The 21,940-nt window shown below is 39.0% G+C and overlaps 2 protein-coding genes across 4 annotated transcripts in view; one reads left to right on the top strand and one right to left on the bottom strand.

The window, feature by feature from the left end:
* Positions 1-1,166: 1,166 nt before the first annotated feature.
* On the bottom strand, positions 1,167-11,361 carry LOC110019978 (chaperonin-like RBCX protein 1, chloroplastic). Of its 2 annotated transcripts, none has more exons than XM_020717898.1 (6): positions 11,176-11,361; positions 10,987-11,081; positions 10,790-10,907; positions 2,263-2,297; positions 2,116-2,178; positions 1,167-2,030 (listed from the first exon to the last, which is right to left on the bottom strand). In XM_020717898.1, the coding sequence occupies exons 1-6, from the start codon at positions 11,318-11,320 to the stop codon at positions 1,959-1,961; spliced, it is 528 nt and encodes a 175-aa protein (XP_020573557.1). In that variant the 5' UTR covers positions 11,321-11,361; the 3' UTR covers positions 1,167-1,958. The 2 variants fall into 2 exon arrangements, with proteins under 2 accessions (XP_020573557.1, XP_020573558.1); XM_020717899.1 differs by having other exon boundaries at positions 2,263-2,279.
* A 515-nt stretch (positions 11,362-11,876) lies between these two features.
* Positions 11,877-21,940, top strand: part of LOC110019977 (DNA mismatch repair protein MLH1) — a 45,988-nt gene continuing 35,924 nt past the window's right edge. The window contains exons 1-5 of one of the 2 annotated variants that reach the window (XM_020717897.1): positions 11,877-12,206; positions 12,950-13,122; positions 13,219-13,291; positions 13,381-13,515; positions 13,614-13,824. In XM_020717897.1, the coding sequence (XP_020573556.1) occupies positions 11,946-12,206; positions 12,950-13,122; positions 13,219-13,291; positions 13,381-13,515; positions 13,614-13,824 (853 nt within the window). In that variant the 5' untranslated portion in view covers positions 11,877-11,945. The remainder of the gene's footprint in view (positions 12,207-12,949; positions 13,123-13,218; positions 13,292-13,380; positions 13,516-13,613; positions 13,825-21,940) is intronic. The other variant, XM_020717896.1, reaches the window with a different exon arrangement.

Genomic DNA, 21,940 nt, shown 5'->3' with positions numbered 1-21,940 from the left:
TAATAAATAGATAATTAAAAGGTAAAATTTTTTTCCCAATACAATGAAATTTGTTTTGCACGGATTTGGTAATATGAATCAATTAAACTGTAGTAAGAGGGAAGGAATAATACCATTTTGGATTATTTCAGCCGATGGACTCCAGAGACAGTGAGGGAGCATTGGAACAAACATAGTGGGAGAAGTGGTATTAAATAAATTACAGTTTTGTTTCTGTCCCTCCTTGCTGAATCAAGAACCAAACATCAAGAATCATTCAATTCCATTTTTTTTTATGATTGAATGACTTAATTCCCAGTGATGGAAATTAAAAAACTTAGGATGAAGGCATCATTGTTACCGAAAAAGGAAAATATTGTGCACTAAATGACAGAAATCCCAAACTGCAGACATAAATCAGCTGATGAAGTGTTGTGTTAATTTAAATACATATATAGTATACTAGGATTTTTTCCTCAGAGAATGAGTGAGTGAGAGAGAGAGAGAGAGATGGGAGGAAATTTTTAACTTTTCAGATATTATTTATTTGTAGTCCAAAGAGCATCCATGCAACACCAATTTATACAAATACAGTTTAAATTTTTTCAACTCAAACTTACATCTAGATAGATCAACAAAATTCTATCATCCTGCAAAAAATGAAAACAATCCTAAAATTAAAAGCAATAAAACAAATACAATATGGAGTTAATAATAGAATAATAGAAAAAGTCTATCAATGTCCAGAATAATTTTGCGGCATGTTTTAGTGCACGTGAAAGCCAGACAATTTTTCAAGAACTAAATAATTTTTTTTAAAAAAAAAGACATTTTTGAAACACAACAGTACCTGGGGGAAAATCCTATACAAAGAATCATTTATTTATTTATTTATATTTTAATTTATACATAATTCCTTGTCAATTTTGCTGCTTCGAAATAGAACCTCATATTTTATAAATTTTTTTATACCTTCAATCTTCTTCTTAAATAAATGAGGGAAGCTTACATATGTTTGCACACAATTCTTATGTATTTATATATCTCACACCTAAACTTTCATATTTACATGCATATCACACTGGTGTTTTAAGCCTATACATGAAAATGTGTATTTCATTTTTAAAAGATGGCAATAGTGCTATTTTTGATGTGATATTAAAGATTTAAGTGTTATGTGTGTAAATATGAAAATTTTGGTGTGAGATATGCGAATGCATAAGAGTTGTTTGCTATGTATGTAAATGCCCTAAAAAGAATATTATGTTGACTGAATGAATGATTGGCATATGAGACAGCTTAGAAAGTGAAATATATTTCAGCTTTTGCTTTACCTGATAAGCTTGATGGGCCAAACAAAAAGTAAAGGTACAAGCTTGTAGTGTTCCCAGGTGAGGTGATAGTGGGGTTCACATGTCACACCCTCTTCAATGCGAAAAAGACCCAAAAAAAATGAAAAAAACAGGAAAATAATATGTTTAAAATAATGATTAAATAACATTCTTGACCAGTTTTTGTTGATATTTTAATTAACAGCTCGATGGTCGTATCTTCTATTATTGACTCGTTAATTCTATCTGTGCAATTATCTCATCTTAATTGATTGGTTTATTTTAGATGATTTAGATTGTTCCCAGTAAAATTAAAGCGATTTTATACATAAAATTTGAATTCAGTCCTAATCATCTAAAGTGAAATTAACATGAGCATATGTTGTATGAGAATGTGCAGAAGCAGTTAACACTAACTTCCTCCATTACACATTGACGGGAGCTAAAAGGTAAAAAAGTGAACTCTTTTATCATTTATTTGCACACATTCATATAAACTTTTATCTTTTACAATCATAGAATTCATGAACAAATTACATGGCAAGCATGCATGACAGGATCCTCAAATTGACAGAATATATATACACGTACAGGTTTTTTGGTCTGCTTAAGAGCAGTTGTACTTAAAGAAACAATTCTGCTTCGTCCTTACTTATCCTCTATGTGACTCGTTTCCAAGACATAGTCTCGCATAAGCCTTGTGTTGGATTCATCAACCATCTGCAAAACATGTTTCAACTAGCTGAAGTAGCCAGATGGAATATTTCCTATTAGAAATTTAAACTTAACGGTCAGGATTTCTGACCTTATATGCTAACTTCTGCAAGTTGTCCCACTCAAAATCTCTCTTGGAATATGCAGATCGAACCTGGATAGTTTAAATTTTTCAGCTTGAGTTTTCTAACTGAAAATTCAAGCATGATTATTATTTTACTGGAAAGATGAGACTAACCTCCATGATGCGCAGAGCTGTAAAACAAAAGAGACCTAATTAGCATGAAAATTATAAAGATGAGAGGAATGTGCAATTGCCAAGTTTCTGGAAACTGTAACTAACCAAACATAATTGAAGATACACTGTTTATTACTGCAAATTTTATGTATTATTGAGTACATTACAATAGAACTCTATGACCATCTTTGTGTTGCCAATGGTGTTACCTTGAGAGTAACCTAAACTTTCATATTTACCTACATAGCACTTTGGTGTTTTAAGCCTATGCATGAAAATGTATATTTCAGTTTTAAAAAGTGATATTAATAGTACTATTTTTATGTGAGATATTAAAGATTTGAGTGTTGTGTGTAAATATGAGAGTTTAGGCGTGAGATATGTAAATGCATAAGAATTGTATGCTATGTATGTAAATGCCCCTAAAAAATAGTCTAGCAAAAACAATAATTCTAGAGATCAATGAGTATTCCGTGAAATGCATTTGTTGGATAGCAAAACATCAGCTGAAAAAATCCAAACAATAGAAAGAGAAATAGAGATGTGAGTATACCGACTAGATGAATTTTTAATGTTTCATAGCGGAGGCATTGGGGGCATATGTCCACCAGCCCGGCCCGAAACAATTAATATATTAATAGTATGTTAATAGCATTTGGGTTTTTAAGTAATTTACCCTGCCCGACCAACACCCAATATACATGCCTTGTCTCTTTAGAAAACTTGAGCATCGTTCTTCGGCTGTCATTGGACGCTCTTGCAGTTTTCCAGACATTGTTCACTGTTCTTGCCAGAGAGTGCTCACCATAAAACTACCTTCCATTGGCACCCATATTGTTTACTGAAGCAAGTTCAAGAAAGAGGCTAGCATCAAACTCATCCTAGCGGTGCCGCAGCAAAAGTTTATATATAGATTTTTAAATGCAATTTTTTGTCTTTACATTTTTTTTACAAATTATATCTAATTTCACTTTAGTACACACCAAGCCAGAAATTATATTCAAACAACCCCACATTTACTTTATTGTTACATTGAAATATTTTATTTCGTGATAGATATGCAACATTGAGAGCTCAATAAAAAATTTAAGATAAATATTGAATTGCTTCTATGTGTGACATGTTTAAATCTATGTGATTAATTATCAATTTTTAATTAAAAAAAGTTTGATATCAATGTTTTTAAATGCACGCTTTGAAGCGTGCTTCACAAGCAAGTAAAGCGAAGCGCATGATGGCCACTCTACTTCACTGAAGCGAGTTTTAAAGTGTTGAAGCAAAGCATCCGATCCTGTTCACAGTTTAGTGAGAGAGAATAAAAAGGCTATTGAATTAATTTGTTTATTTATGTTTTAAAATTTAGATTTTGTTTTGAGTAATAAATTTTTTTTTTGTTGTTGTAATTTTTAGGTTATTAATGGTCGCAACAAACTATTAGAAATTGTACAAAATTTTAATTTATAGGTTCACCCTCAATGTTTGCTTTCAAGTTAGGTATTACACCGCATTCTTTTATATTTTATATTAACTTTTAAGTCATATTTTATATTTTGTAATTGTGAAAGAATGTATTTTTACATTAATAGCTTCATATTACATGTTAGTGCTCTAGTTAATAAAAGCACCACTTCACTCGTCGCTCTTCGCTCTTCGCTCTTCACTCATCGCTCTATGCTTTGAAGTAAAATTTAAACTTTGCACATCGCATTGCGCTTTGCACTTTGATAATTTTGATTGATATGTCTGATCAAATTTTATCTTTTAATTTCTCAAACATAGATTTTATTATATCTAACATTTATTTATCTAGTGATGCATTTTGAAAGTTGAAAATGATTGGAGATTGAACAAAAATTAATAAAGAAAGAAAAAAAATGATATGCAACACTTGGTGTGCGTTCATTACTTGTGTTAACTTTATCAATAGCTACAACAATGGCTGTATGTGTATTCTTTGTTATGAAGATTATAAGAATCATTTGTGTGATCATATGGGAGACACTTTGATGAATGATTGTCTATTAAATTTAATAATATTGATAAATTGTACAACAATATGCAAAAAATGGTAAGTGAAATGCATGAGAAAGTAAAATGATATTTCATGTAACATTTATCACTTGCACCAAACAAAAAATATTGGATGCTCTCTACAATAGAGTAATTTGTACATGTCGACACTATTTTGGTTGGGGGAGTTGTACGTAAGAAGCTGTCGGTCACCGGAATCGAGATCTCGTTGTCCGCTTCGGAAGGATGTTTTAATTTACATATATATTTAAGTTTAGAAAAATATGAAATTAAACTGACCCCATATTTTTCATAGTTTAAATGAAAGAACACTATACCTCAAATCTAGTATTCATCCCGAAGGATAAACACAAAACTTGAGGATGATGCTTGATCAGATAAACTAAGAAATATATGACGTTCGTTTGGTCTGCGAAATCATTTTATTTGCCGACAAATTTCCCTATTTAATATGAATAATTAAATAGGGTTTATATTAAGTTGGGTTCGGAAAAGCTTCCTATAAGGGCAAACCCCTATAGTTAATTACATCTTAAATGACTGAAGTCACCTAAGAAAACTCTTGATAAAAATCAGGAATATTATCTTCAAAAGGTAAAAAAGATAGAACTTTTCAACGAAATCGGACAAAGATGTGTGCAAAGGGGAATGGTTTAAACTTGAAACATTTATTATGAAATCCAAAGGAAGAAGAACTAGGGGATGCCACAGATCCAAAGGAGAACCTCGGTGACTTCCCCGTCTACCCTATGGTTTGGCTTCAGTTTCGAGGAAAAAATATTCAAGTGTTTTATCTTGCCAATTTTATTTACTTAGGGCTTACATTCATGTGAAACGATCACACAAATAACCTGGAAGATATGAGGATTTAGGTCGTGACGGACGATAAACTCGGAATCCTAAGACGAGTTAGGGCTTAGAATGTAGTACAAATGCCTAAAGATAAGTTGATGATTTATGTTGCATAAACAAACAACTCTCAAAGTTCTATGACTTGTTGTTTAATTCTAAAGAATGGTTTAGCTGGTGTAGGAATGTTTTGTTGTTGATGATGGTCATGCTGCCCATAATGCTAACTCCAAGTTCCACGTCGTAGCAAGTTTTAGTTTTATAATGTGTCAAGTCATGATATCAAATCAAGTGCACCCTAAGATTTTTTTAATTTAAATATTATGGGGAATGTTATAGTTGACTAGAGCGACACCAGTTAGGATATGTGTAGCACATGTAGCACAGGACAACAGTAGATTATGCAGTGAAAAAGAACAGTACAACATGCGATGTAAAGAAAAGGTAAAAGGTACAACAGGAAAATGACCGCAAGAAAGTAATATGCTGTAAACACAAATCAAACCTGTATACCTGGAGATCCGCTGTTCCTTAGGTGTAGTTGATGTAACAGGTACAAATAGAACAGACTAAAATGCATTATATAAATGAAAGCAAAAGAAGAAAAGAAACGTCACCCAGAAAACTCGAGAAAGAACAATAAATGACCCACAATAGAAAATTCGGGAAAAATCAACGAATAATCCATGACGAAAAGCTCGAGAAAATTGACGAGTAACAATTCAAATAAAATCCTCAAAACCTCGGGAAAATCTAGGAGAAAAGACCACGAGTGCTTTGTCCAAAAATTTTGATAAAACATATGAAAAAGTATAAAAAGAGGGGACCGCAAACACTCGAGTAGGGCTAGGCTCAGATATATATTTGTATTCGAGGGTCGTCGAAGGCTACTCGGTCACCCAGATGTATAAAGTTCGTCACTCGACCAGAAGGGTGTCCTACTGAACCTAATTTAGGAGGGTACTCCTTGGCCCAAACAGGTAATCAACAGGTGGACAACCAATTTTTTAAATGTATGTAAAATTTATATTTTTAGCATGCACATAGGTTTCAAGCATACAAAAGTGGGTTGTATCAATTTTGTTTATAGCAAAAAAAAAATTTTTGTTTGAAAAAGGTGTATTCGTTCTTATAAAATTTGTTTTTATTAGTTTTGAAAAAGTGTAGTTGTCCACGAGTCGATCACACTGTCGGGCGTAGGACTACCAACAACCTAAGAAAATACGGGTCAACTCTCGCTAGTCTTATGTCGGTGAATGATATTACATCCTATGGTTCACCGGGTCTGTGGGGGTGTCCCGATGTCGTAGGATGAAATATCATTCCGCTTTACCACCGGTGTACCTTTGTCATCACCGCCCTAAGCCCTAAAACAAAATCGAACTACTTGCGACATTGCTTGATGGTTTCACATATAACAAAAGACTATACGTGGACACTTATGTATCAGACATAAGCATAAAAAACCGAACCAAGAAGCAAGAAAAAAAGAACAAAAGTGGGGTGAGAGATCCCTAAAACACCGAAAAGACGAAGGATGAATCCGCCCTGAAAACTCGTAACGAAAAAACCTGAAGAGGTAAGGCCCAAGGTCTCCGAATCAATCCAAAATGATATCATTTTCTCACTTTTATTAGAATTGGATTAACCCAAAGAGGGTGTCATTTCCAAACCCTGTCTCGAACGAGTCGAAACGGGCCCGAACCGACATGAAGATCACCCACAAATGACCTCCCCGATATCAGTGTCTAACCTCCAAAAATATCTTCCATGGGCTCAATTTAATTCAACCAAATGCTCTCCCAAATAGGACTTGAAAATCCTCCAAATTCCATGAATTGAACAAAAGGAAAGTGACCCGGGGAAAACTACCATCGACACCTCCAAACTCATGCCAAAATTAAGATTTCCAACTCCCAAATTAATCAATAGCTTCACATACCAAATAAACATAGAACCTTCCAATAAAGCCACATAAATGCTCACGACTGGGCTCAATAGAGAAGAGGAAGCAATCACCAAGGCTCTCGGCCAAGGCCACCAACTGAACAAGGAGCTCACGGCTAAGGCAGGAAACATGGCCAAAAGAGGTTCACGGTTAAGACAGAAAACAGGGCCAAAAGAGGCTAACGGCCAAGGCAACCCAAGGCACAAGAAAGGATCACGGTCAAGGCAACCCAAAGCACAAGAAAGACTCACGACCAAGACAACCCAAGGCACAAGAAAGGCTTGCGGCCAAGGCAACCCGAATCAATTCCACGAGGATCTTTGATATACATAAGAGATTACAAAATATAACCATAATTTTGGGATGACAAATTTGATCCACCAACAATCATCCAAGTAATTCAAGCCCAACAAGAAGGACCAAATCAAATTAAACAACCCTTAATATGTCTCACGGGTAGGAGTAGGAAACCATCTGGTAGCTCTCGAATAAGGACGACACAATACAACAAGACAAGTTCTCGGGTGAGGGCCTAGAACAAACCAAATCAAGCCCCCAAGCCACCTCTCGGGTAGAGACAAGTATAAAGCACAAACATAGGCTCTCGGGTAGGAGCTAAACCAGCAAACCGAGCCCCCAACTAGAGCCAAAGGACAAGCTTCCGAGGCTAATAAATGGAACTCAAATCATTAGGACAAAACCTCAACTAAAACCAAAGCCAAAAGCCTCGATGAAAATATCCCATGCTTCAATAGTGCAAACCAAGTACCAACAAGAACGAAACTAAACATAGGGCCACCACGTGTTTCGAATAAGAAGAACTGTAGAACTTTTCCAAATCAAGATAAATTGCTTCATAGCATGCATTCTTAAGCCAAAAAGAATTATAAGATGCCAAGAATTATAAGATGCCAAAATTGAAAGACCAAATAAACCCTCCAATGTCTCATGCTAGATAAGAATAAATGAAAAGCTTCATGATACATATCCTAACATGCTTGCAATTCATGATACATATTTGATACATATTCTAACATGCTTGCAAGAGGAACTAACATTGTCTCAAAGCCATGTTTCAACCCTCCTAATTGCTTCCAATAGAAACATGTCATAGCTTTACCACTTTAAGCAAGTAATCAAGTCTAACTCCTATAACATGCTCACATTTCCATTTCTAGATGCTTGAGTAACAAATATTTCAAAAATATAGGTGCAATATCACGCTAGCATGCTATACCATCCACAACACCAAGCTCAAAGACTCGACAGAGGGAAAACCGAAAAGAAGCAAGGCACAGGAGGGGGGAAGAAGGTACCTCTTTGCAGCAAAAAGCAACACAAAAATTTTAAAAGCACTCCTCAACTTCAATCCTTCCTCCAACAATAAGAGGAAGCCAACCCAAGCATAAAAAAGAAAAAAAACTAAAGAAGCAAGTGAGAAAAGAAAATAGCAGAGTTTTCCCTCCCTCCAAGAGGTTTTCGGCCCACTGAAATGCTCCAAACAGACCCTAATATAGACCAGAGAAAAGAAAATGAATGATTAAGAAATCGTATATGGCTCGAGGGATCGAGAGAGGATGAGATCCTCGCAGAGGATATGATCTGCCGCAGAGAAGATCGAACGTAGAACGCAGAAGATATGATATGAGGGATGGGCGCCTGCGAGGCTTGTCTTGCGTGCCAGAGACGCGCACAAGGACGAGTCTCTCCAACGGCACGAAGAAGGAGCGGGCCAGACAACGGAACGAGCCAACCCTAAGGCCCACGGGATCGAGACACAGAAGGGGGAGGAGGAGATAAATAAAATTAGGTTAGGGATTAATATAAGTTATTAATTATAATAATAATAATAATAATAATAAAGTTTTATTTATTATTATAATTAACACTTAAATGTGTATTTTCCCCCAAACGTGTCGTCGTAGTGAAACGAACATCTCCCCTAGGCAAAATCGACATTCTGGACGCGTTGACGCAATCCGTTTTGTTATTTGGAGTCATTTAGACAACCTCGTCGACTATCAGGACAAAAACGCGTCGCGACCCGAATTAATTCAAAAACTCGGCTCGAGCTCAATCAAATAGGACGGCGAAAAGCGCGACAGCGCCAGATCAACACGTACAGTCAATCCTAGGGCCAACGGTCCTATAGGGATGCTCCTTAAACTTCCTCACAGTAGCCCCACCTACTAAGTGCTAGAGGTCAAAACTACTATGAAGAACCTCAAGTCGAGCAAAGAAAACTCAGAATTTCTGACGGGGAGGGCTCCTTTGCTAGTTTTCTAGGAATAGTCGACAGGAAAGTCCTACGGCTAGACCCTAGGCTATTAAAAAGGAGAGATTAGGCCTCAACCAAAAGTGAGGTTAACAATACATCAAGAGGAGATCGAACGGTCTAGAAGGAAGTACAACAAAGGATGGTCCACTAACATGAGGCTAAGAGGCCCCACTTACTCAATTTTGGAACCAAGGATGAAGGCTAGCCGAGCCAAAAGAAGAATCAAAAGAATGATTTGAGCCCGAATTGATTGAATTAGAATAAGACAGATAAGCATCTGAGCTAAACACTGTCATCCAACAAACACCATGTGACTAAGAATTAGCAATGCAATAGAGTATCTCAATAATCCCAAAGGACTCCCTCATCGAAGAATGAACTATGTATCGGGTTATAGTAATTCATCATTAGCTTGATAGCTTCACCTCATTTTGTCGACAATTACTCCTCACCTAAGGATCATGGATTGATAGTTAGAATAGATCAACCAAATGACAAATTCCAGCTGATCGATTCAACCCTGTTGATCTGAAGCTAATCAAAACGAACTGACCGACTACACTGGCTCAACCTAGCTGACCGAATCGCCGAGCCGAAGTAATATTAGCCCGACCGAACAAGTCATAGGATAGTCGGGCAATAGACTTATATATATATAAAATATCTAAACTAACATGTATGACCCCTATTAAAGTAATGATAGAAATTTAATTTCACATATTGCGCACTCTCCCATAAATAAGGAGATTATTTTATGAGAAATGACTAATAGACAAGACGCTTTACTATTCATCATTATTATGTCTCTCTCAGTCTCTCTCTTCGTTTTCTTACACTCTAACTCTTGGGGTGCGATTCACAGAAAGATCAGGATTCAACTTTCAATAATTTTAAAATAAGAAAAGTGTTTGCTATTGATTTTAGATTTTTCATCAAGATATATTTCATTTTTTTATATAAAAAACTTGTAACTTTATCTTTTTAACACTGTCAATGTCGGACCCAAAATTTATCTTCCTCACTCTTTTAGCCCAATTCTATGCATGCAACAATAGTGATGCTAATAAAATGCTTTGCTAAACAGATAATTCAATAGGATCCAACAAAGCATAATTCTTTGCAACGGGCAAAGAGTCCAGTGAAACGCTTTGATAGTAATGTAATGTGCAGGTTTTCTCGAGTAGTCAATTAGAGAAAGATATTTAGAATTGATACAATACCTTTCATAAAATAAAAAATGAATACATAGTGACCAAATAAAAAATAACATGGATTCCTAGAATAAGCATTCATAAATGAACAAATTTAATTTCTCCACTAAGATTACTGATATCAATCAATTGGAAGTAAGAAAATCTACAAACGTATCAGGCTTAGGGATTGTGCACTCGATTTATTGCAAACTGTAAGAGTCTTATTACCTAAGCCTTTGTGCCTTGGAGATTCCCGCATCAATCTGCTGCAAAACTGGTCGCCGTCATTTAAGGAATTGTGGCTTACAAACTCCATCAACTCCTCGTACGCCTCCCGATTGTAACTCTACTCATCATCGTCAAAGATGAAAGATTCATTAAATTTTAAAAAAATAGCTATACATGCGGGAATAATAATGGCTGACCTGAAGCTGTGCGAGAACTATCTTGACTGCAACGAAGGTGAAGAAATGTTGAAGCTTCGCAGCAGCCTTCGCTTCTGGTGATGCTTCACCAAACCCTAAAACAAGGGCATTTAAAGGTGAGGCAGGGGGTGAAGAGGCGATGGTGACTAAAGCAGGGAGTTTGAAAAGGATGGCCGTTGAAGTGATTACCAGGCACAAACATCTTCTGGCAGCGAGAAGGACGAAACCCTACGAGCTGCCGGAGGTGAAGAGAAGAAGCTCGTCCTGAAGAATTGCCGGGAAAGATGACTGAGAGTGAAGGGGCACGCAGTGGGGAAGACAATGCGCACTCCATTGCTCAAACTACCGTGTGGCTCAAATTCTCCCAATTTAACATACCAACGGCCTCATCGTCCGGACGTCCACATTATACTTTAATTTTATTTTTAATATATATAAAATAATGATATGAGTAGAGTCACAAACATATTATCAAACTAAGGTAACAATAGAAGTTAAAGAAAAAGACAACAACTAGTTTGATCCAAATTTTATTTGAATAAATGAAGAACTTAAAAATATTATCTGTTTTATTGTTAATCTGAACATAATAATATATTAGACATTTAATGCTGGATTTTCAGTTCTTAATTATATTATATATTATATAGCAGCAAGCATAAAGAATGATGCTATGATGGAAGATATTAATTAATTCTCAAGGCATTATTGAAGCGAGCGAGCTAACTAATCATGTTTATTTGTTTGATTGAATGTGGGAAATATATTTAAATAAATTTAAAATAAATACTAATTAATTTGAAGTAAAAAAATATTCTACGTAGCGTCTAGAAAGGGCTCGAAGTGGTATTGGGCTGGGCCAAGATCTCGATTCGTACAGTATTTCTCCCTCCACATCATTCGACGTATCGTAGCAGCACTCATCACTCTGTTCTCGGCGTTCCCGGACCACCCCTTCAATGCAGATAGACGAGGATGAGACGCCTGCCATGGCTGCGCCGGGCTCGGAGGCGCAATGGCGGGAGCCACCCGTAATTCGGCGGTTGGAAGAATCTGTGGTGAACCGAATCGCTGCGGGGGAAGTGGTGCAGCGACCGGCCTCGGCGGTGAAGGAACTTGTGGAGAACAGCCTCGACGCCGGCGCCACCTCTATATCCGTTGTTGTCAAAGATGGCGGCCTCAAACTTATCCAGGTCTCCGATAACGGCCACGGCATTCGGGTATTGCCCTAACAATTTTTACTTCTAGCGCCTTCTCCTTCTTCTTTTAGGTTTCTAATTACGCATTTTAGATTGCATTTACTTTTAAGTTTTTCTAATTGAATATCACTATTAGATTTTATGTATTCCAAGGAAACGGCGGTTTAGTCGTGTGCAGGATCGTGAGGTTTCTTGTGCATCATCAAGGTCGTGTATTCCGAATTCGCTTGATTTGTACCAATTTGGAATGTAGATAAAATAAACTATGAACTATATTCTTAAGCCCTAACAAATATTGCTTTGAGTTTTTTTGTTTCTTCTCCCAATCTATCAAACACCAAGATTAAAAGCCATTGAGTTGGAATACACTCAACCGAATAACCAGAAAACGTCATAGGAAAGGAAAAGTTCTTTCGAAACCATTCGAGTCACATACTATGAGAACGAGAATACTTTATCTATTTTAAAATTTTAAAATTATAATTTTACAAGATACTTTACAGTGCATTCAAGATAAAAAAGATATAAAAAATATAAAATTTATTTATTTTGGTGCCATTGGATTTAAGATAAGTAGACTTGAAAACCATCACTTAGTAAACTGATGATTGGCCTTTTTTAGGTTGTATTTTAAGGTTCATAATGTGATTGTTTCCAGTTACTCTGATTCAGATGTATCTTATAATGTTGCCACTTATACTTTTCTTATAACTTTCTGTAAAAGTTCCTATTGAGGACTAATGTAAAAGTTGAATTTTTGGAAGTATGAAGACTTGCCCATATTATGCGAAAGGCATACAACATCAAAACTTACTTCATTTGAAGACCTACAAACTATCAAATCAATGGGTTTCAGAGGTGAAGCATTAGCCAGCATGACATATGTTGGCCATGTCACTGTGACAACTATAACTGATGGCCAGCTACATGGTTATAGGTATTAATATCTGCAGATCTCTGCAGTTATTTCTTCAGTTCTATTTATTGTTCCTTTTCTTTTGTGCTTATTTTTTATCTCCTTGTCATATTATAGAGTATCTTATAGAGACGGAGTGATGGAACATGAGCCCAAGCCTTGTGCTGCAGTGAAAGGGACTCAAATAATGGTAATAAGACTAGACCATCCAGAACTTACCATATGGATAAAAATAATTTATTCTTGCTGCATTTCTCAGCTATTCATCTTCATTTCTAGGTGGAAAATTTGTTTTACAACATGGTTGCTCGTAGAAAAACATTACAGAATGCCAGTGATGATTATCCTAAAATTGTTGACCTTATAAGTAGGTTTGCAATTTATCATACTAATGTCAGCTTTACCTGCAGAAAGGTGAGTTACCAGCGCTTATATTTGTATATATGTAAAGAATTTCATCAATTGTTCCTTTTGTCTAAATCGATCTTTTATTTCTGCATCTGTTGACATAGCATGGTGCAAGTAAGGCGGATGTGAGTACTGTAACTTCCGCTTCAAGGCTTGATTCTATCAAAATAGTGTACGGTATATCTATTGCCCGTGAACTGATGGAGATAGGCACTTCGGACAGCAATCCTACTCGATCAGTCTTTGAGATGGATGGTTATATTTCCAATGCCAATTATGTGGCTAAGAAGACGACAATGATTCTATTCATCAATGGTATGTGATGCACATTATTTAAATGCATTCAATATTTGATTTTTTAGAGTTGAAAGTTTATTTGTTAATGCATAAATTTGATCGATCCTACCGGCTAGGTGAGATAGTGCAGGAGTTTTTTTTTTTTTTTTTTTACGTGAAATTCCCAAATAACAAAATTTGTGTCTTAATATTATTGTTTGCATTTATAAATGAGTTCACTGTAACAACTTTTGGTAAACTTCGAATATTGGGCATGCATCTGAAGGAAGCTTTAAAGCAGATGATTGCTTTTAAGTACTGCTCTTGAAGTTCCTTGAAAACTACCCTACCTAATTGCTGTAGGCAGGCAGCAGGTTTTGTGGAACCCTCAAATAGATAAACATAAAAAAATGCTATTATCCATTTAATTGATAAAAATACTATCTAAATACAGTCAAGTCCCCTTATTGATAGAAAAGGTTTTTGGCAGCCAAGGGTAAAAATTGAAAATTTTTTAGGAAGAAATAAAGAAAATGAAACTTAACAAATGATAAAATTATTTATTGGGAGACTAGTTCTTATGGTCAGTACTGTATTGCATCATTCCACTACATTAAAAGAAAAGTCCTCGAGTTTTGTGTTTTTGGAATGTTGTTGTGGTAGGAAGGTTAATCTTGTTGGAATTGTCTTCGATCTTTTTTAGTTTTAGGCTTGCTATGTGTGCCCTCATGATAATGATTATCTCGAAGATATTCTTGGAGAAAATGGCAGTAGCAAGTTGGACTACATCCACATGACCAGGTAATTTTGTTTGCAAAAGCAATAAAGCAAGGTAATAGATATGTGCTATTCTCTCATCAGTTTTGGCGGTCTTCTCTTTTGAGGATGGCTAGGCCTAAACTGATTTTAGAAGTACCGTTCAATCTTATGCATGTCCATTTAGATGTTCCATCCAATGTTAGGCTTGGTGAGAAGATTTGCATGCTATGAATCTGAGCTGGATCTTGGCAGATTACACACTGCTTGATAACTTACTGTAGGGCTTTTTCCAAAGTTATACCTTATGCTTGATCAGCTAATCTGAGATTTTGTTCTCCAGATCCATTCTTCAGGGAACAGTTTTCTTTCCAAATTTCTCCTGAATGATCTCAACGGATGCAAACCCTGAAAAAACCACCAAATGGGTTTTCCTCTGATCATAACCTTTACTTGAAACTGAGATGAGTGGAGTTGACCAAAGATAAATATTTGAATTTAAAAGCAATGAAGGGAAAAATTGATGGGAGCCAACTCTTATTTCATGATCTGGTTATACCATTATCATGACAAGTTGGTTAAATAAAGCATTAAGGAATGCTTAGCTTTTATAGGATATATTGACACGGTGCGGGACTTCTCCCGCGCGGTAGAGTCAACAGACTGTGTCCCTCCGGTTTAATTGAGGGCTGGTCCAGGAGGAACGCAGGCTGAGCGACACTGTTGAAACTGTCACTCGTCCCATCCTCCTTCCTTTTCATCTTCTCCTTCATGTAGGAGCTATTTATTTGCTCTTTTCAGAGCTAGGGTTAGTTTTTCTTGTTGTGCGTTGGTTTCAGATTCCTTTATGTTATTGTTCTCCCTGTTCTAGGGCTTATCCAAGGAGGTGGTGATGTTTCGGTTGTATCTTTCTCCGAGGTGGTATTGTATCCTTCCTTATTGCCTTCCTTAACATTTCTCCTCCCCTCTTCTCAGCCACCGGTCTCCCTGTTCCCCATTCCAACACCCAACCATCCTTCCCCCAAGAGCATAACCTTGTTGTTCCACTCCCCATCCTTCATCCCGGTAGCAGCCGCCGCTTTTCTGCAGTAGATCCGGTTGTTCAACCACTTCCCCTTCGTCCTAGTCCCCCCAACGACCTCCCAAATCATCACCAAATCCCTTCCTAATTGACCTTGCAACCACTAACCCTTCCCCATACCTTCACCCTCTGATCGGCGCCACTCCGCCCTCAGATTTCTCTTTCAGCCCCAGCCGGAGATTTGTTTGTTATTGTGTTTTCTCTTTTCGTTTGTGGTGGGTTGTAACCCTACTTCAGTATTAATAAAAGTTTGTTTTTTGTATTTCTGTTGAATTCCACCTAATTTCGGTATCATTTGGTATCAGAGCTAGACTAATCGTTGTCCTATCATAGGATTTTCAGGCATCAACTTTCTCTGCCACTAAATTTTTTCTTACCATTCCCAAACCATAGCCCAAACCCCAAATTCTCCTTTATTGATTTTCAAGATCTGCGAAACTAAATAGTTTTTCTATACCCGCAATCAATCGCATCCCTCTTTCACCTCCACCCAACAATTTTCATCGCAAAATCCAAACCCAAACCCAAACCTGAGCCATGCCACCAAAGTGGAATATGCCCAAGCTTACCTGGGAAGAGATACGACGAGAGTTCTGTCGTGTTTAACAAAGGTTTGCGGAAATTGAAGGGTTAACACGGGAAGAGGTCACCCTCAACCGACTTCTGGAGAGTCGAAGAGGAGAATAAGATGAGGATTTGAATTCCTTCCATAGGGATAATTTTAGCGACAAAGAAGATAGGCAACGGCGTTTTAGAATCCAATATCAGGGGAAGCCTGGAGAGGGATGTCTGAATCCCTCTCAGAGGGAGACTCGCAGAGAGATGTCATTTGAAGGACACAGAGACTTCGACATCAAGATAGATCTACCATAGTTCGAAGGAGGTATGAATTCTGAGGAATTGATTGATTGGTTACAGGTTGTTGAGTGGATCTTTGAGTATAAAGGTATGCGAGGGGATAAGTGGGCCAAATTAGCGGCAATTAAGCTGAAGAAGAGTGCTTCTCTTTGGTGGCAGAACTTACAGAGACAGAGTAAAAGAGAGGGCAACAATCAGATTACCAGGTTAGAGAAGATGGAGAAATTATTGAAGATGAAATACCTCTCACCTCATTATCGCCATGATATGTTTTTAAGGCTCCATCACCTACATCAGAGTTATCTGTCAGTAGAAGAGTTCACGGAGCAGTTTTGATCATTTGCAAATGAAGTGTGATCTGACAGAGCCAGTTGAGAACACAGTAGCCAGATACCTTGGTGGCCCGAAGCCTAATATTAGCAATGCGGTGCAGCTACAACAACATTGAACGTTGGGAGATGTCCAGACACCAGACCTAAAGGTGGAGAGGCAGTATAAGTAGAGCAGTCAACAATCATCCTTTAGGCAGCAACCTGCAGGCAGGCGATCACCTACAACTACCATGATTGATAGAGGTGCCCCAAGAGACATGTGTAGGCCCAGGCAAGGGAGTGACACTCTAGATCAGAGCGGGAAGAAACAGGAGAAGGGTAGTTTCTTTGACACTGTGTCGGCCAGGAAGTGCTATAGATGTCACGACTATGGTCACATCGCCTCCAGCCGTTCCCCTAACAGAGTAGTCACATATACATGTCAGGGCATCATAGAGGAGGTTAGCGAGGAGGTGACGGTTGAGGATCAGAGCGAGATACTTCATCTTCCCCCAGATGAAGGAGATACACTCATAGTTCGACAGGTCCTCCAGACCGATATTGACACGAGAGATTCGTAGTGGCTTTGTCATAATATTTTCTAAACTCGCTGCACAGTGAACAAAAAATATATGCAACCTAATCATCAACGTCGGGAACAACAAAAACATGGCATCAACTCAGATGGCAGAGACATTGAGGCTCACGACTCAGAGACACTTCCAGCCGTACACACTGACAAGGCTGAAGGATAATTGGATCAACATTGACCAAAGATGTTTGATAGAGTTCTCGATCGGAGGCTAGCTGTAGAACCAGGTGTGTGGTCCTTATGGATGTCTGCCACCTTCTGTTGGGACGACCATGGCAGTTTGATCGAAGAACTCAGCACAATGGATTCATAAACACATACTCATTTACCAGGGAGGGGAAGCACTATATTCTTCTTCCTTCTACAGAGCCTCAAATCCCAGGAACTCCCAGCAGATTGGCGTTAGTAGGGCCGGTTTTAGTGATGACACTGGATGAGAGGACTGAGATACCAACTCCAGACATGGGCCAATTACGACAGAGAGGATTTTAGGGCCACAGTCGATACCGTACTACCAGCTTCACCTCTGGGAGGGAAAGTTCAGGATACTCTCATGGCGCATTAGACTGAAGCGACCATGGTTTACTTGAGGAAGATTCAGGAGTACATGCATGGGCCATAGCCCCAGGGGAGCGGATCGATTGTGACACATGCACGCAAGTGGAGCCGACTTCTTTGATGCTTTGGACGACAGTGTGGTCGATAGTGGGATTTAGGTACAGTCATGATTGGAGACAAGGAGCCTAAAACTTCGACGAATGAGGTTGAAGCTCCCTCAACCACGACAGATTAACGCGGTGTGGGACCTCTCCCGCGCGGAAGAGGCAACAATCCGGGGCCCTCCGGTCTAATTGAGGGCTAGTCCAAGAGGAACTCCGGCCGAGCGGTGTTGGGCGGGATTTTGACGGGGCGAATTTGCCGCTCGCCCCTCCTCCTTCCTTTTTTGCTTCTCCTTCATGTAGTAGCTATTTATTTGCTGTTTTTCTGGGCCATGGTTAATTTTTCTTGTTGTGTGTTGATTTCAGATTTGTTTGTGGAAATGGTCTCCCTGTTTTAGGGCTTATCCGAGGAGTTAGTGGTGCTCTGGTTGTTTCCTACTCCGAGGTGGTGTTGTATTCTTTCTTATTCCCTTCCCTAACCCTTCTCCTCCTTTCTTCTCAGCCATCGACCTCTCCTTTCCCCATTCCAACACCCAACCATCCTTCCCCCAGCAACATAACCTTGTTGTTCCACTCCCCAACCTTCATCTCCACATCAGCTGCCACTTTCTTGTAGCAGATCTGGCTGTCCAGGCACTTCCCCTTTGTCCAAGTCCCCCTACCGTCCTCCAAAATCACCACCTTCCTAACCGACTTTTCAACTACTAACCCTTCCCCATACCTTCACCCTGTGGCCGATGCCATTCCGCCCTCATATCTTATCTTATGGCCTTAGTTGTAAATTTGTTTGTTATTGTGTTTTCCTTTTTCATTTGTGCCAGGTTGTTATCCTAATTTAGTATTAATAAAAATTTACTTTTTGTATTTTCTGCTAAGTTCCATCTAGTTTCTGTATCATTTGGTATCAGAGCTAGACTAATTGTTGTCATATCCTAGGATTTCAAAGCATCAATCTTCCCTACCATTAAATATTTTCTTATTATTCCCAAAGCATAGCATAAACTCCAAATTCACCTTTGTTGATTTTCAAGATCAACAAAACTAAATTGTTTTTCTACACCTGCAATCAATCGCAACCCTCTTTCACCTCCACCCAACAACCAAGGTGGAATTATGTCCGAGCCTACTCGAGAAGATATACGACAAGAGCTTCGTCATCTTCATCAAAGGCTTGTGGAAATTGAAAAGTAAACACAGGAAGAGGTTACCCTCAACCGAGTTCTGGAGAGTCGAAGAGGAGAAAGAGATGGGGATTTGAATCCCTTCCATAGGGATAATTTCAATGACAATGAAGATAGGCAACGACATTTTGGAATTCAGTATCAGAGGATGCCTAGAGAGGGATATACGAATCCCTCTCAGAGTGAGACTCATAGAGAGACTTCGACATCAAGGTAGATTTGTCAGAGTTCAAAGGAGGTATGGATCCTGAGAAATTCATTGATTGGTTACAGGTTGCTGAGCGGATCTTTGAGTATAAAGATATGTCAGAGGATAGACGGGTCAAATTAGCGGCAATCAAGCTGAAGAAGAGTGCTTCTTTATGGTGGCAGAACTGAAAGAGACAGTAAAAGAGAGGGCAATGATAAGATTACCGGGTGGAAGAAGATTAAGAAAATATTAAAGATGAAATACCTCCCACTCCATTACCGCCACGATATGCTTTTATGGCCCCATCACTTACAGCAGATGAATCTGTCGGTAGAAGAGTTCACGGTGCAGTTTGATCATTTACAGATGAAGTGTGATATGACAGATGAGGATGCAGTAGCCAGATACTTGGGGGCCTGAAGCCTAATATTAACAATGCGGTGCAACTACAACAGCATTGGACGCTTGGAGATGTCCAGACACTAGCCCTGAAGATGGAAAGACAACATAAGCAAAGTAGTCAACAGTCATCTTTAAGGCAGCAACCCGCAGGCAGCGATCATCTGCAGCTACCACGACTAACATTGGTGCCCCGAGAGACACAGGCAAGCTCGGGCAAGGGAGTGACACTCTAGATCAGAGCAGGAAGAAGCAAGAGAAGAGTTTCTCCTTTGACACTGTGCGGCCAGGAAGTGCTATAGATGTCACGACTACGGTCACATTGCCTCCAGCTATTCCATGAGCAGAGTAGTCACACTTACAGACCAGGGCATCGTGGAGGAGGTTAGCGAGGAGGAAACAATTGAGGATCAAAGTGAGATACATCATCTTCACCCAGATGAATGAGAGGCACTCATAGTTCGACGGGTCCTACAGACTGATATTGACACAAGAGATCCGCAGTGGCTTCGCCACAACATTTTCTACACTCGCTACACAATGAAAGGAAAGATATGCTACCTTAGCATCGACGTCGGGAACAACAAGAACGTGACATCGACTCAGATGGTAGAGAAGTTGAGACTCACGACTTAGAGACACTCCCAACAATACTTATTGACATGGCTAAAGGATAATTGGATCAGCATTGTTTGGAGATGTTTGGCAGAGTTCTTTATCGGAGGCCAGCTGCAGGACCAGGTGTTGTGTGATGTGGTCTCTATGGATGTCTGCCACCTTCTGTTGGGACGACCGTGGTAGTTTGACCGGAGAACTCAGCATGATGGATTTAGAAACACATACTCATTTACCAAGGAGGGGAATCACATCATTTTACTTTCTTCTATAGGGCCCCAGATCCCAGTAACTCTTTCCAGCAGAGTGGCGTCAGTAGTCCCAGTTTTTGTGATGACACCAGATAAGAGGACTGAGATACCGACTTCAAACACGGGCAAGTTACGATAGAGAGGATTTCAGGGCCACACAGTCGATACTGTACCACCAGCTCCATCACCGAAAGGCATGATTGAGGATATTCTCATAGCAAAATAAATTGAAGCGACCATGGTTTACTTGGGGAAGATTCAATAGTGCATGCATGGGACACAGTCCCAGGGGAGCAGATCAATAGGGACATGTGCGCGCAAGTGGAGCCAACTTATTTGATACTTTGGATGACAGTGCGGCCGACAGTGGGATCCATATGCAGACATGATTAAAGAGAAGGAACCAGAAACTTCGACAAATGAGGTTGAAGCTCCCCCAACCATAGGAGACTTATGCGGTGCAGGACCTCTCCCATGCGGGAGAGGCAACAAACCAGGCCCTACGGTTTAATTGAGGGCCGGTTCAGGAGAAACTCAGGCCGAGTGGACTTGGGCGATATTTTGACGGGGTGAGATTGTCGTTCGCCCTCTCCTTTTTTTATGCTTCTCCTTCATGTAGGAGCTATTTATTTGTTGTTTTTCAGAGTCAGGGTTAGTTCTTGCTGTGTGTTGATTTCAGATTCCTTTTTGGAGTTGTTCTCCTTGTTTTAAGTTTTATCCGAGGAGTTAGTGGTGCTCCGGATGTTTCCTACTTCGAGTTGTATCCTTTCTTATTCCCTTCCCTAACCCTTCTCCTCCCCTTTTCTCAGCCACCGACCTCCCCTTTCCCCATTCCAACACCCAACCATCCTTCCCCTAGAAGCATAACGTTGTTGTTCCACTCGCCAGCCTCCATCCCCACGGCAGCCGCCACTTTCTTGCATCAAATTCAGCTGTCCAGGCACGTCCCCTTGTCCCAGTCCCCCTATCAGCCTCCAAAATCACCACCAAACCCCTTCCTAACTGACTTCACTACTGCCAACTCTTCCTCATACCTTCGCCCCGTGGCCGACATCACTCCGCCCTCAGATATTCTCTTTCGGCCTTAGCGGTGATTTGTTTGTTATTGTGTTTTCCCTTTTTATTTGTGTCGGGTTGTAACCCTAAGTCAATATTAATAAAAGTTTGTTTTTATGTTTCTGCTGAGTTCCACCTGGTTCAGATATTCATATATGCTTGGCCTCAAGGTTGCTATTTTTTTGCATTTCTGACAATAGAAGACA

This window comes from Phalaenopsis equestris, unplaced genomic scaffold (assembly GCF_001263595.1).
Source record: "Phalaenopsis equestris unplaced genomic scaffold, ASM126359v1 Scaffold000090, whole genome shotgun sequence".
Lineage (NCBI taxonomy): Eukaryota > Viridiplantae > Streptophyta > Magnoliopsida > Asparagales > Orchidaceae > Phalaenopsis > Phalaenopsis equestris.
Note: the sequence above shows the minus strand (reverse complement) of the source record. Positions and strands in the feature narration are given on the sequence as shown.